This window comes from Tetrahymena thermophila, assembly GCF_000189635.1.
Source record: "Tetrahymena thermophila SB210 genomic scaffold scf_8254417, whole genome shotgun sequence".
In the NCBI taxonomy this organism is placed as follows: Eukaryota; Ciliophora; class Oligohymenophorea; order Hymenostomatida; family Tetrahymenidae; genus Tetrahymena; species Tetrahymena thermophila.
In genome coordinates this window covers 180563-196917 of record NW_002476199.1, presented here as the reverse complement: position 1 = coordinate 196917, position 16355 = coordinate 180563, and the positions used below count along the sequence as shown (strand labels likewise).

General features: G+C 21.7%; 5 protein-coding genes across 5 annotated transcripts; 1 reads left to right on the top strand and 4 right to left on the bottom strand. All coding sequences in view use genetic code 6, as the record gives it.

Annotated features, from left to right (window-relative positions):
• Positions 1-817: 817 nt before the first annotated feature.
• On the bottom strand, positions 818-2584 carry TTHERM_000732769 (hypothetical protein; the record flags this gene model as incomplete). Its single annotated transcript, XM_012799878.1, has 1 exon — positions 818-2584. One exon carries the CDS (start codon positions 2582-2584, stop codon positions 818-820), a length of 1767 nt encoding a protein of 588 aa, XP_012655332.1.
• Positions 2585-2983: 399 nt separating this feature from the next.
• TTHERM_00732760 (D-alanyl-D-alanine carboxypeptidase family protein) lies at positions 2984-6151 on the bottom strand (the record flags this gene model as incomplete). The annotated part of the gene is made up of 1 exon (XM_001023674.3): positions 2984-6151. One exon carries the CDS (start codon positions 6149-6151, stop codon positions 2984-2986), a length of 3168 nt encoding a protein of 1055 aa, XP_001023674.2.
• A 1180-nt stretch (positions 6152-7331) lies between these two features.
• Positions 7332-7943, top strand: TTHERM_00732750 (hypothetical protein; the record flags this gene model as incomplete). Its single annotated transcript, XM_001023673.3, has 1 exon — positions 7332-7943. One exon carries the CDS (start codon positions 7332-7334, stop codon positions 7941-7943), a length of 612 nt encoding a protein of 203 aa, XP_001023673.2.
• Positions 7944-8515: 572 nt separating this feature from the next.
• On the bottom strand, positions 8516-11875 carry TTHERM_00732740 (cyclic nucleotide-binding domain protein; the record flags this gene model as incomplete). The annotated part of the gene is made up of 7 exons (XM_001023672.2): positions 11399-11875; positions 11159-11345; positions 11065-11100; positions 10763-11009; positions 10155-10590; positions 9932-10093; positions 8516-9877 (listed from the first exon to the last, which is right to left on the bottom strand). The coding sequence occupies exons 1-7, from the start codon at positions 11753-11755 to the stop codon at positions 8516-8518; spliced, it is 2787 nt and encodes a 928-aa protein (XP_001023672.2). The 5' UTR covers positions 11756-11875.
• A 2212-nt stretch (positions 11876-14087) lies between these two features.
• TTHERM_000732739 (transmembrane protein, putative) lies at positions 14088-14405 on the bottom strand (the record flags this gene model as incomplete). Its single annotated transcript, XM_012799877.1, has 1 exon — positions 14088-14405. The coding sequence occupies one exon, from the start codon at positions 14403-14405 to the stop codon at positions 14088-14090; it is 318 nt and encodes a 105-aa protein (XP_012655331.1).
• Positions 14406-16355: the final 1950 nt, after the last annotated feature.

The following is a 16355-nucleotide window of genomic DNA, read 5'->3' as shown; positions in this document are numbered from 1 at the left end:
AAAAATACAATTTTGAAATTGTATTCTATTATTTTACCAAAAATATTGCTTTGTCTTAGATATTTATTGAATGCTAGCTAAAAAGATTAGCTTTCATTCTTTTTCTTAGATTTTTGTATCAAGCTTCAATGATATCTATCTATCTTTCTTTCTTATCTTCTAAGATTCATTCATTTTCTGAATTTAGATTTACTTTATTTTAAATAAATCCTTCTGATTATTGATATTTTTAAACAATAACTAAAACGAATAAGTTTTAATTTAAAAAAAATTTATCAAAGTAAATTTTACCCGCGAAAAGATGAAAGAAATGTGGTTAAATAAATAGAAAATTTATAATCTTAAGAAATATTTATTTTTTAAAAATATTCTATTTATTATTTAAGACTAATTTTCAACAATAAATTGATAAAGGTATTTGAATTAATAAATACATAATTAATTTTAAAAGTTTAAAATAAGAATATATTTTTTAGAAATCATCAATAAATTATCTTATTGAAATATAAGTTAAATATTTTAGAATATTTATTTCAATTAAAGGTTTAATAAAATATGCTAGAAAGCTCTACTGTTTGCATACATTTTTTATGTAAATTGATGTAAAATATTTAAAAAATAAAAATAATTTCTATTAAATTTAACGAGATTGTTTGTTTTATTATGAAAAAGAAAGATAAAAGTGTTCTTAGTTAAAAAAATAAATATACCTAAATAATGAATGAAATACATATTTACTTTTAAATATATTTAATTATAATAAAATTATTCAAATAAATTTTAAATCATAAGATTTTTAATATTTTAGAATAAGAATTCAATATTAATTATAACTAATATAATTAGCCTGCTATTTTTTTAGATTTAATCTGCTGAGAATATTACTTTTTATTAAATTTAAGATATCCTCTTCATCAAAAAATTTAAGAGTTCTTTGGATCATTTTTTAAATAGCAAAGAGTTCCAATTCAGAATAGGATGATAAAAAATCTTAATTTTCTGTATATTTTTTTATTAGACCATTTATAAATTCCTTATATTCTGTTACATTTTCTTATATTTCATCATGCTATAGCATATTTTATTTAAACATTTAGAAATTATCGCAGTCAGTCAATTTTCCTTCACCATTAAGTGACCATAACTTTCTAATATTCTACCTTTAATAAATGACCCTTACTTTTTACTCATTATATTCAAAGCCAACCTTCGATAATTCAAATTTGATATCTTAAAGGATCTATTCTGATAAAGAAGGATCTTCAAACTTTTAAAGATAATTAACAAACTTCTTGGATGTGTATAAAGCTTACTCTGAATCAAATACTTTTATTAAGTAGTCATCTTAAAATTTATAAATTTCTAAATTGTGTAATAAGATTTTTTGCTTTTTCAGGGTCTTGACAAATGAATTGTATATAATTTGCTTTAATTAATTGCATACCTTATTTACGACATAAGGGGTAAATACTTCACCAATGAAAATACCTTTATTAACATTTAGAGGAACTTTTTTATTATTTTTGATGTCAAAGTGATAAACTTTTCTGTTCTAAAGATATTACTCAATTTTATATAGCTTTAGGTCTTTTATCAACTTGTAGCTTATGTTTTAACACAAATCTTTTATATCTATGTAGAAGCAGAGCAAAGGTTAGAGAGTAATAATTTTATTCTTGTAACACTATATTATCATGTTATTTAAATTATTATTTGAATAACTATTCTTAAACAAATAATTTAAATGTTTGTAATATGAATCTTTAGTTGCCAATCTCATCTTTCCATCTATGTCTCTCATTTCAACAATAATTCTTTAAGGTTTTCCTTTTAGTGGTTTAGGACAAGTTTTATTATTATCTATATAATAATTATTAGTAGTTTTATTAATAAATTCTTAAATTTATGCTGCTTCAGTATATGTTTCTTCTTTCAAATTAAACTTTTCTAAGAAAACATTGATATCTCTTGTTCCTTTTACCTTCAAAAATTGCTTCCAAATCTAAAAATCTTGCTTTTACTTATCTGTTATCAAATCTGTTTTTGATTATATCAAATTTTGCTCAACTTCATAGAAATCACAAGGTAAAAATTATATTTAAAATATAGATTTATGAAAATATCTTTTAATTTTATTGAATTTGTATTCTTTTAACAAAATTTCTTTATAATCATCCGCATAGTAATTAGAAAAGAATTTATCTACTAACTTAGTAGTATATAAAATTATGAGATCTAATGATTTAAATAAATTATCATGTTTCACGAAATTAACAGGTTTCATTTCTTTTAATCCAAGATAGTTTCTTATAAGATCCTATGAAACATTTGATTCTAACCTAAAGTACTTTATAAGCTTCACCAATTATTCTAAAGATCTAAATTTTACTCTTCCATCCTCTTTTTCTAAAACTTCAATTTAAAATGGATACTCAAAAAATTCAGGGTGGTTTGAGTTTTCATTTTCATTGTTTACAAGTTCATTTTCTAACTCATTAGAAATTTACAAATAGAACTTTTCATTGATAATCGTTCTGCTAAATTTTTATCTTTTTGTTGATAAAAGTTTACTTGCATCTTTCATTTCTTCTTAAATTTTCTTTCACTTTAATTTTTGCTTTTGTTTTCTTGATTTATTAATTATTGATATTTCTTCTACTTTTTTTTATCAGAAAATTAATATCAATTTTTCATTAAAACGCTCAATAAATTTCTAATAGATACACACTTTAATTTAATAGATATTTTATAAAATACTTTCATTCTCTTCTTCAAATTTTTTCTTTTTCCTTTTTCAAAAATTAAAAGTGTTTTATTTATACTAAAATATTTACACATTGATGAAATTATATTTTAATTGATTATATAATAAGTGAGTGAGTGAGTTAGTTAGTTATTTTAGTAACAAATAACAAATAAAAATAAATTTAAATATCTTATTTTTTTATATGTACACATTTTTTATTTAAAATATTTTTTCAATTCATTTTTGTTTTGGAGGTGGAGAAGGAGAGTAAGAGCTCGACCCATCTGCTTCACTTTATTTTTTTTCTTTTGGAAAGTAACTTTTAAGTGCCCACTTTATTAATTGTTTAGTTTCTGGCCATCTATGATCCATAGATTTGCAATTAAGAAGCACACATATTAGCCCAACTTATTTTCCATTCCTTTTACATTTGTAACTTGAAGAAAGACAAGGCCCTGCAGTTTCAGTGACACCAGTTTTTACTCCATCATATCCTTTTTTTTCAAGCATTTAGTTTGTATTTTCCCACTCATACTAATCTTAATTAGATTTTTCTTGGTCTAGGACATCGACTGTTTCGTATTCTTTTGTGTTAACTACCTTTTAAATGAGAGGATGCTTCATTACTATGCAACTTAGCAAACCAACATCTTTTGCAGTACTTGTATTATATTTGTTAGAAAGGCCATGTACACAAGCATAATTAGTTCGCTCTAGGCCAACTTTCTAAGCTTATTTATTCATTTCCTTTATAAAAATATTCATACACTAATTCAAACCACCTGCTTCTGATTTGCATTTATAATTAACGTAAATTTTTTAATCTCCTGGTACTCCACTTGAAGTATTGTCGTTTGTGAATGAAAGTTTTGATTATTAGCAATAAAGTAGATATCCTACACCTTCTGAAAGTACTACAGCTGCATCGTTTCCACTTGGAAGCATCAAACCATAAAGTAACTCATATGTAGAAACAAAATCACCTTTTTCTAAATTAGCAGTAGTACCTATAGTTTTTGTTGCAGCTTTGCTAACCTCTATAAAAACATTCTTAATATCTAGCTGATTTTCTTCTAAAAATTTAATTGTGACATAGCATGTCATAATTTTAGTCAAAGAAGCTATCTCAACTTGAAAATTATGGCTCTTGCCAAATATGAATTCATTTGTGTCTGAATTAAAAACAGACCAACACTTAGAGCTAACTTCCGGAGGTTATTTAAATGCTTTTTATTTTATTGGTTTTTTAGATGGGCTCTTACTTGATTTTCCATCTGAACTATTATCGATGTTGTTTGATGATTTTATTTTATTACTTTAGCTTGCAATGTTATAACTTTAAGATTTAGAGTTTTTTCTCTCAGTTAGCTAAGATTGATTGCTTCTTTTTGTTCTAATGAACTATCTTTAATCTCCTATTTATACATTTTTACTTGCATCTTAGCTTGATTGGCTTTAAAAATGTAGTCTTTCAAGTTAAATCTAAACAATCTTCTTTTCTCTAGGAGTTTACTGAGTTAATGATTTTATTGGCGAAGAAAATTATTTATGGTTTTAACTAGCTTGAGTGATTAGCTCTTATTCATCTATTTCTAAGTTAAGATTATCTTTAACATCTCTCTGAATTGCCTCAATCGACTGCTTTTACTCATTAAGTTGTTCATAGTTTGAATTTTCTTAAACAGATTAGTTATCTGCTTTTTCACTAAGGACATTTGTAAAGTTCTCTTGATTTTCATCTAATTTTGATTGATTTTCTAATCTTATGTTAGCTACTTTTTGCTTTTCTGTTGACTAAGATAGTTTTCCTGAATTAGTTAAAGCCACATCAGTACTTATTTATTGGCTTGCGCCTTCATCTAAATCATTCATTTGATCTGTATTAAAGTCTAAATTATTTAAGCTACTAAATTTTCTATTAAGTTTAATTGTTCCATTTATAGATATATCATTAGTGTTAAAATTATCTAAGCAATTATTCATTTTTGAAATTTCTACTTAATTTATTTTACTCTATGAGTTTTAATCTAAGCTATGATGACTTTGATTTTCTGTAGGAGTTATCGATCCTACTATCTTATTGCTTGATTTGTTTATATGTAATATAATTTTTCCATTTTTATTTTGAGAAGAGATATTCAACTACTATTGCTTTTAATTAACTGGAGGAGGAGTGTTTAGCTAAGAATCCAAAATAGTTCTTTTAAGTATAGACTGCTCTTTCTCAGCCAACAAACTTCTTTCAAATTAATTCAAATTAGATCCAATTATATCATTCTCTAAATAAGAAGTATCTTTCCCATTAAATTTTTTAGGTTAGATGCTAAATGGCTATCTCTTGGGTAAATAATTATCTTTATAATTTTGATTATTACTAGTACCTTACCTTGAATTTGAAGAAGTCCGAAAATTAAGTTTTGTATTGTTAGATTAATAATTTATATCCTATTCACTAGGTTCATAATTTTGATTTGATTATTGAAGATATTATTAAAATGAGGCATTTTAATATTTTTTTTTTATTAATTAATATAATTCATCTTTGTTTCTCTAATCTACTTTACTTATTAAGATCTCACTTGTATTACTTAAGCTGTCTTCTCCATTAGTTTCAAAGTTCTTGTAAGCATTCTGAAGGGGCTAAATGTTAAGTACTGATGACATTTATTTTGTATCATTGCTTTAGTTTTTTTATTGATTAATTTATCTGTTTTCCATAACTCTTTTTTGATAACTCATATTTAGCTTAAATTAAGGCTTCTTAAAGCTAGCTCTTTTCAAGTAATTTAGTGATTCTATTTCCTGTTATTTCAACCTAGAATTATCTAATTTTTAGCAGTTCTAAGTAAAATTCTCATTAAATAAACTTTCCAACTCATCTTCTTTGCTTTTACCTGTTTAATCAACTAACTCACTGTTATTTATTGTATTAATGGGCTTGTAATTAATGTTTTGTGTAACTCTTTAGTAATTGACCATACTATTCCTATATTATGTATTGCTGCTCTTTTAATAAACTGATCTTTTTAAAGGACTATTGCTATTTAATTCTATTTGATTGAATGTATAATTTACTAGAGGATTTTTAGAAAAAATTTATTCATTCTTTTAGTTTAAATATGTTCTTTGTAAAATTTAGTGATTTATCTTTTATAAAGCATCTTAATTTTACACTAATTTAGGTAAAGATTTATTATCGTTTCTATGGCATGCACCACTTGGGTCAGAATTCTCCCTCATTTTAAATATTTTACTTAGCGAATCTCTTTATTCAGCTCTGCTATTTTTTTTACTATTTGAACTATTTTACTTATTCTGCTTATCTGATGGCATATTTTCAGTTCTGGAGATAGTAGGTATATCTGGAGACTAACTCTACTAAGTCTATAATAAAAGTTACTCCATCCTAACAAATTAATAATGATCTTATTTGTTTCTTTAAAGAAAATCTTGATTATATTTTGAAACCCTTGCTTCTGCTTGATCTAAAAATGCTATTTCATTTTATTTATTCTTGTCAATCTCTCTCTTCATAAGAAAGAATATATTGCTTTTAAATCTTATTTAAAGATAGATAAATATTATTTGAATAATTAATTTATGTACCTCAAATTTTATTATGTTTAAAAAAGTAATTATTTTACATAATTAATCATTAATGGTTATTAAATTCTGCAAATACTAATTTAATTATTCATCTCTTTCTTAATTCTATTCGTACCCAAATTATTAATTACCTCTCCTAAATTTGTGATAAAGAAGGGTTTGTTTAATTTTATTTTACATTGAATCTAATCAAGCAGTAAAGTTGCCAAATTTGCTAAATAATTTATTATATTAAAAAAATATTTACAATTAAAAACTAAATATTCATTTTTTATGTCTAAAATATTGTAATAAACTAAATCTATAACTTAAGATATAAAAAAAGCAATTAAATAATAAATAGCAGTAATTTTTTGTAATAAATTATATTTTTAAATTATTAAGATTGAAATAAATAGTTTTGTTTACTTTTAAACAAAATTGTTTTTAAAATTATTATCTTGTAAATTAGTAAAAGAAAATAAAATAAAATTTTTTTTTAAGATTGAATAAATCAGTTTAAAACAATTCTTCATTTTTTTTATTAAAAATTATATAAAAATAATATAAAATAGTAAAAATTAAATTAAAAATAAAGCAATCAATTGATTATGTCAAATAATTATTTAAAATTAACTCATTAATGTATTTTTTTATTTTAATAGTGAAATAAATAATTTTATTCTTGAAAAATATAATTTTTTGATACTAATCAGCTTTAAGCTTGATGATTGTAATATATTTTTGTTTAAAGATTTAAGTGTATCTTTTTATAGTCATAAATTTATAAAAATTAAGAAGCTTCTTTATTAATATTAAACAAGAATATTAACTTTTATAGTAAAAAAATAGCTTTTAGCCTAACATGAAGAATTTATTATAATATTTTTTGAAGGATTAAAAAAAAATAATTCCTTATGCTATTATATCAGGAGGTGTGTTTGGATACTGTTATAAGCTACAAGAAGAAAGAAAATTGTAGTAATAAGCATTTTTAGAAATGTAGGAGTTTAAAGATGAGCTTAATGTTAATGCAATAAAAGGATTGAAATAAGACGCAGATTATATTAAATTGGAGAACTTAAATGATAAAATTGATTTAAAAGACTAAAATTACAACATTATAGCAACATAAAGAGATTTAGGTACAGGATTGAGCTTTTTAATTGTAGGAAATCTAGATGATAATAGGTTTTTAACAAGATATTATAAGCTAAAGCAATTTTTGGAAAAATAAAAAGAGTTTCATACATAAAGAGTCGCTTAATATGTTAAAGAATCAGGAGAAAATTTGATAGATCAGGCTACTATGGATTTGATTGAATACAAGGTTTATCCAATTAGTTAATTTTAATCAGAAATTTAATTAAAAGGAAAAGAAAGATTCTATTTTGTAGATAAAGAAACCCATGAAAACTTTTTATCTGTTTTTAAGTAAAATGAATCTTACATTATTGGAGAATAAAAGAGTGTCGGTCTTAGGTTAGACCTTACCCTTCCTTTTGAAGATTTACAATAATAAATAGTAGGATTTTCAATCCTATAAGCAGCTTATGTTATAAGAAGAAACCAATATCTTGCTGACCTTGAAAAAAATTAATAAACTAGCTGATAAAATTTAATAATAATAAAGAAAAGTTGAAAAGTAATGTTTTTATATTTTTTCAACATAATGTAAAAATGGATTTTAAAACTCAAAAAAAATAAAATAATGAAAAATTTTGAATATTTTTTAAATATTAAACAAGAAAAATCGTGTTTTATTTTCAAAAATAAACATTTGATTACAAAATGTAACATTTTAACAAAAATTTAAAATAAAAATAGAATACCTTTTCATAAACAAACTTAAAGTAAGATTTTATCATTTCAGAAAAAAAAACTCTTTATTAGAATAAACAAAAGTTTAAGATTATTATTGTTATTTATTTTGTTGTTTTTAGTAAATTATTTACTATGTATTGTATGATTTAACTTTTTTTATTGAGGCTTTTTAACAATGTGCAAAATGAATTAAGAAATTATTTTATTAAATTTAAAGCAAGAAAAACTAGTTAGTTGCTTTTCATTTATAATCAAAAATAATTAATTAATTAATTGATTGATAGCAAAACACTATAAAATTTAACAAATAATTTATTATAAATATAATATCTTTTTATCTAATATTAAAGAAAAATTAAATCATTTCAAAAAACAACTCTAAGTGTGAAGAAATTGAAATGTTTATGATTAATGGGGTTGTTGATTATGTTGTGTTTATTAATTTTTTTATTCTATATTGGGTAGATGCATGATAATACTTTTAGATTTTTAATTATTTTGTATATTTGATACTTGATTAGGATTTTTAGATTCTTGCTAAAAACTAGAATGAGAAAATATGACTTGTGAACTTTATCTTTTATTTATTGATCTTCTGTGAATTAATTATAAGTTTGTTTATGATTTGTTTTAGTTTCTTTCAGTTTGCTATTGTTTTATATAATTGTTTTTTAATAAGTTTTATAGAGATTCCTTAGCTTTTTCAGAAGTTTCTTTTGGAGTTTACATTGTTGATTATGTATAGTTAGAATCAAATATTATAGAAGAAAATTCCTTATCCTTTTTAGTTTCTGGCTATTCATTTGGAAACTATTGATGACTCAAACTTAAAGCTTAAAAGTTATTAATTTATTAGATTTAATTATGATCTATTAATTAAGGTTACTCAAAAAATTTTCTAATGTTAAAATTAAATTATTTCTTTCTGGTTTTTAAAGTGCCTGATGATTTACTTGCTTCACTCAAATTACTGATTTATTATTTATCAATTTGTTTTTTACTAGTTTATTATATTAAATCATTTTTGTCTTTACTTGATCCTCGCTAATTTACTAAATCTTCACAGCTTGTCAAATGTTGAGGATTCTTCTATTGTAGTTCAAGTTCAAAGTTTTGGAATTTATCCTGCAGTCTTTTTTTAGACAAGTATTTTTATAAAAATTTTGTCTATTGAGAAATTTAAGTTGATGAAGAAAATTAGTTATTTGTTGTTCTCTATTATAAATTATCTAGCTAATCTATATTAATATGTTGAGCACTCTTACTTTAAACAGGATCAAAAGTAGAAGATTATTTTTTAATCTTTTCCTTTTCTGAGCTTTAAGAATTTATAACATTTTTTAACTCTAGCATGTATTTATTATTTTTTCCATTAATTTTCTCTTAGCTAGTAAAATAAGTCTAATCGAAAATTAAATCTTTCTGTTAATTGAAAATATAGTTAATTTTCTTTTATTCCAAAGTGAAATTATTATGAGGCGTATTTGCTTAAGATTAAAAAATGTTATCCGTTGATATATTCTTTTTGTATTGCTTATCTTTTTGCTATTATCTATCTAGTGTATTAAAAATCTACTCTCTTGCATTTACCATTTACTCTAATTTATTAGCTTAACTTTTAAGTATTTGCTATGATTAATCAGTTGCTTCTACAGCTCCTAACTTTTGCGACTGATGTTTTCTGTGAACCATCAACTTTTGAAGCATACTATCCTTCAATTCCTAATATATTTGTAATATTTATTGTTAGTTAAAGCAATAAAGATATTTATTTACAAATGGTTATTCAATATTTTTTTTTGATGATAATTCTGTTTCTATGATATTCTGTGTATTAAAAATTTTCTCTGCCATTAAATCCCTATTTTAAAGCTTTTTTTTGCATTCTTCGATAAAGGTATCAAGCTGCTTATAACTTTGAAGGAACTTCATAAATTTCTTAATATTTTAAATTTTAGTTCATTAAAGAAACAATGATTATAAAAAGTTTATTAATTACTTAAATATTAAAAGCTAGTACATTCAAGTCATTTGAAGAACTAATTACTTTAATTTCTCTAACACTAGATGGGGATGATTGGTTAGATATTTCGTCAATCCCAAAAAAATTATTCATCCCCAAAATGTTTACATTAATTCTTTTTTTATCACACATTTTTGATATGCTAACTTCGCCATGTAATATAAAGTAAATTAAATCTACAGGATCTCCCTCTTAATAAATAATCTATTTATTGATATATCGCATTTTTTTTGCACTATTTATAAAATTAAGAATTCGTGAGCCAGGTATGTATTTAAAAAACGAGAACTGTTAGAAGAATGCTATCTTTTCTGTAATTTGCTCTTGAATGTATTTGATAAATACTTATTCAAAACCTTCCTTGCTAATTGTTAGTAGATGAGTATCCTCTATGCAAACCATAGTAGAAGATCTAATTAATTATAAAAAAAATTTCTTATCCAGTAAAAAAGCTTATTAAATTAATTAATTTATAATCACCAGTTAAAAACAAAAATTGATTATTTTGTGGATGATTTTGTAAAATAACGATTGAAAAAGAATTAGTTTAATTTTCTAAATAATTAAAATCCCCAAATACCTACCTTGTTTGATGAGTTATTATCTCAATATCTCCAAAACCTTAACCAATCTCAAAATATTTCTCAAGTACTTTATTTGGCAAATTAATTTTTTGATTGTTTAAGTTTTTATTTAATTCAACTTGCTAATTTTTTGCCTGTAAAATATCATTAAGTCTTGAACTCTATAGCAACCTTTAGCTAGTTTATGAAATATGAGGGTCTTGTTACTTTTTTTCACTATTTTCATCATTGTACTATGCGACTTTTCCTGTAGAACAAAATTAATAGGAATTAAATAATATTAAATATCTATTTTAATTTACCTTTTAAGATGACATAATAGTTAAAAGAAAATTCACCTAATTATTAATAAAAATATATTTTTAATTAAGCATAGCTATTACATATTTAATATACCAGAGCTGTATATAGTCTAGCCTTTGCTAAAGAAAGAGTAGCTAATAAAAGGGTATATATTTTAACTCAAGTCAGTTTCTCCTAAATCGTTTTTAATATTCAAAACTTTTAATCCTCTTAAGAAAAGTTATATAAAATTGATTTCTTCTTTATTTCTAATTGGTTTCTTCATCACATGTAGCAAAATCTTTATTATAAAATGATGTTACTTACTATTAATATTTTTTTATATTTTAGTACTTCATTATGAGTAGGATTTTCTAATTATATTTTGTCATTTGAAAGTAGAATTTATTTTATTTCTTGCAATTTTAGCTAGTTGCGATATTAAATATGCGACTGAAGATTAGATATAGGAGAGTTTAAGGAGTCCATACAAATCGTATTCAATTAAGCTTTAGCATTTTGATGCGAATAAGAGTTATCCATGTCTTTAGGTGAATTTTGATTTCTTATTCTATCAAGGACAAGTTTTCTTAAGTCTTTTTTTAAATCATAAGATTACTCATAATTAAAAATCTCAATAGAACATCTTTATCTATTACTGATATTTATATTTTCTAAGAGTTAGCAGCTATTTAACTCTTTTATAATCATATTTCGCTTTGTAGTTGTTACTAATATTGTAAATTTATTAAGACTATTTATAATTTAAAAAAACCTTATTTTGCTCAATACCTTATTTAATTAATTTGTTTATTTTTTAATATTCTTTATTTTTTTTACAAAAAATATGTTTGTTTTTTAGATTTAAGAAAATGCATTTATTAAAACATCAATAATCATCAAAAATTAAAAATAATAAGTTCATAAAAATTTAAAGTAAGCTTTTTTTACTATTTGATGTATAGATAAATCTTTTTTACTGAGCCTATTTTAACATACTTGAAAATAAATGTAAAGCCATACTGTATTTTAAATTTCTAAAAATATTACAATTATTACATCTGGTTATAAATATAATTAGGAACATATCAGTAATAATATTATTTCTTTCATTTTTATTAGAATATTAAATTACATTAATATCATTAAAACTAATAAAAATTATTTTCTTTTAGTAAAATAATACACAAAAAATTATGTTATAATTTTAAAATATAAGAAAAGGCATTTAAAAAAACAAATTAATTAATTTATATTTGTTTGCTTTATACTAATTAATTAATAAGTCAAATTCTATTTTAAAAAATACTATGAACTTTCATAACTTTAATCGCAAATATTTGAAGTATATACTAACATTAAGTTGTTTATATGCTTTATATTACTTTCTAAAAACTCAACTTTAAAAAATTTTTATTTATATCAAAATTACATTCAAATCAAACTGTATTTAATACTAATATAAATATTATTTGATTATTTATTTTGTTTAATATGTTTCTTAAGAATGAAAGAATAAATAAACGAGTGTAGAAATTATCAATTTAATAAAATTTAATTAATTTTAAAATAAAATTAAATAAAATAAGAAAATATTGTTTGAAAAGTATTTTAATACACATTTTTATGTAATAAATTCATATTTATTTTATTAATTAATTAATTAATTAATTAATAATTTATTTGCTCTTTATATTAATTTTTATTATTTATTTATTTAACTTTATAAAAATTCTGTCATTATTAATGATATATTTTGATTTTAAATTTCATGGATTTTCAGAAAGCAAATCATATAGAGTCAAAATAGGATTTGTAATTAAGAAATTTGATATTTCCTTCTAAAAAGCATAAGTTTAGAGAACATAAACTTTAATTTATCTCAAAAGCGTATTCAAATATACTGTATCATTTATAACATTTTAATCAACTATATTAGCTTAATTTTTATCTATTATCACATAATTTAGATCACTGTAAGATTAAATTTATATCAGCATTTTATATATATGAGTTAAAAATTAATTTTTTATTTTTATAATCAATTTAACATCTTTGCTAATGATTACACTAAAAAATTCAATAAATTAAATTGAACTTATAATATCTTAGTCATTATCTGAAAATTATAAAGTTTAAATTTCATTTGATAAATCATACCTAGTACTTAATGTAAAAAAATATAAATCATGATAAAAATTAATTTAGCAACTTTTATGTGAATCTTTACAATGTTGGAATATATTTTTATATGTCCTCATTAAATTTGAAATCAAATTTTGCTAATCATTTTTTTACGAATTAAAGCTTTTTATGTCCATTTTAAGAGAAATGAAAATATTTGCTTTGTATACGAACTTATCAAGTTAATTTATAATGTTGGCTGGATCAATTATTAATTTATTTTAGTCCCATTCTAGATGTATAGATACTGTGTTATTTCTAGTTATTTTATAATAAATATTGATTGAAACGATAATTATCTGAAAGGAAGACACTCCTAAAAGAAAGTACAGTCCATAATCAGCATTAGCTACTAAGGGATAATAATTTAACTTTAAAATAAATAGAGTTATTACAATCAAACATTATTATAAAGCAAACCTTAGATCTATCCATTTAGCTAAATAAAAATCTCTTCTCTTTTTATAGAATGTGCTCAAAGTTAAGATGTTAAATTAATATATGTATTTTAATAGAGAATAAAATAGATAATTAGACATTAAAAAATCCTATAAATTCGCTTGCCTCACCAAGTTTTAAGCTTCTATTAGTAGAATTATTAAGTTTAAAAGCATAACTGAAATTGATATTATTTTTTGATATAAAAAACTTTGAATCAAGATGTACCAAAAACAAAAATTGATTGCTATCTAAGGTAAATTTTATAAAATAAAAGCTACTTTTTAAAATTTTTATCTTACTCTGATTGCAAACAAAAGTACTGCTCCTATGAAAAAATGATTTGCAAATATGATAAAAGCATAATAAGGACTAGAATAGATTTAAGTTTGCTCAGATATTGCTAATATATTAGAAACAGTCACTGGAAACACAATAAAAAGCATCTGTATTATTTCATATTTTGCTTATTATTTAATTGACTAAGCGCATGTTATCCACTCACTTCGGAATATTACAAATACAATAAAAAATAAATTTCCTATTTATCTATTGCCATAATAGTGAAAGTTAGCAAAACCTAAAACGATTGAGGAACACCATATGCTTAAAGTTATGTAAAGTTACAATCTTAAGCCATCATTATAATAAAGGATAAGCTAATTTAATAATAAAATGTTTGCTACCATATTAAGTATACAGCATGTATACAAAATTTTAAATTTTTGTCTTTCTACATTCATTTTATTTTGCTTTTGTTATTAAAAATCTTTTTAACACAATATATTAAATATATAAATTAATTTTTGATCAATATATTAAAAGTAATATGACAAGCTAGATCATAAGAGTTAATTATTCTATAATCAGGTATAAATAATTGATTAATAAAAATATTATTTAAAAAGATTTGTTCTATCTTTTTTGATGATAAATATTTTTTATTTGTTAAAAAATGTAAAGTTCATCTTTATTAAATGGAAATTATAAGAACTCATAAAATGGATTGGAAAGTATTATTTTTTTAAAAGAAAATAATTTACTGATAAAATTCTTTGTTTTTTTTATAAATACAAAACAAACTTAATTTAAATTTCAAAAAGAAAACAAAATTAATTGTATTTTTTAGAATTTATTCATTTTAAAATTCAATCCAAATTTCTGATAAAATCAAAAATTAAATCTTAGTAGTCTATAAGCATAATAGAGATTTATAATAAAATTTTTTTTTTACAGTAAATCAAACTTCATACAAAATCAAAAATTAAATTTTAATAGTCTATAAGCATAAAAGAGATTATAATAAAAATTTTTGTTACAGTCAATTAAATGTGAATAGTCTATAAGTATAAAAGTGATAAAAAAAATTTTAAGTCAATCAAATTTCAAACAGTATAACTAAATAAATGTTAATCCTCTAAAACTATAAAAATGATATTTTTTGAAATATATGTAAAATTCAAATTCAATAATTACCAATAAATAAATATTAATACTCTAAAACTAACTAATAAAATGATATTTATTAATATTTATGTTAAAAGCCAATCAAATTTCATAGAGAATAAATAAATAAATACTAATAGTCTATAAGTATTAAAATGAAATTTATTAAAATTTTTGTTAAATGTCAATCAAGTTTCATACAGAACAAATAAATATTAATACTCTAAAACTATAAATTTGATATATTTATTTAAAACTTATCTTAAAATAAACTTAATCAAATTTCATAGAGATCATATAATACTATTTTCGGATTATTCAATAGATATTATTAAACATTATTTAAAAAAGCTAAGGAAGAAAAATAGTTACTCCTAATATGTTCTAGTATTTATTTGAAAGAATATCTAAATTAACTTGTTATTTATTTATAGTTAATAAACAAATACTCATAACTATTTAATCTTTGAATTTGAATCAAATTTTTCATGCAATTAGATAAAAATTTTGTTTCTTACATTTCTACATATACTGGAGCTGCTTAATCAAATAATTGTGTTATTTCTTACAGGGCAACTAAATTTTCAGTTGATTAAAAAAAAGTTTCTAATATTTATATTTCTTATACATTTGCGTTATATTTGTTAAAATTTCTTTATACCTTAAAATTAATTTGATTTTCTATTAAAATAGTAAGAGTAAACCTTTTGCTTTAAAAGTTTTTTAAACACAAGATCAGTTATTAAAGTTTATCTATAAAACTATAAAAGTCATTTTTGCTTTATCCATTCAATATATTATTTTCAATAATTATGTTTATTGAAATATCGATTATAAATCTATCTTATATTATTTAATAAATGTTTAATGGAAGTTCAAATTTTTATTTTTTGAGATTAATCTAAGCTTCGTATGCGTTTTTCTTTATTATTTTAAAAATTAAATTAACCACAAATAAAATAACTTCAAAGCTTCCAAAGGCCAATAATATTACTATTAAACATCTTATGTTTCCTTATTTTATAAAGGGATAATTTAAAAAAAACTAGACAATCACTTGGATAATCTGTAATCCTAAAATAAATATTGATTTCCATTATTATAATTAGAAGTTCTGACCTCTGCTTAAATAAAAAGAAAATACCTCAGTATTTATCTATATTAAGATATTAAATAAGAGATAAAATATTCTTTCAGAGTATTCAGAATGATGCTTCCAATATTTATGAGCAGAAATTGATAT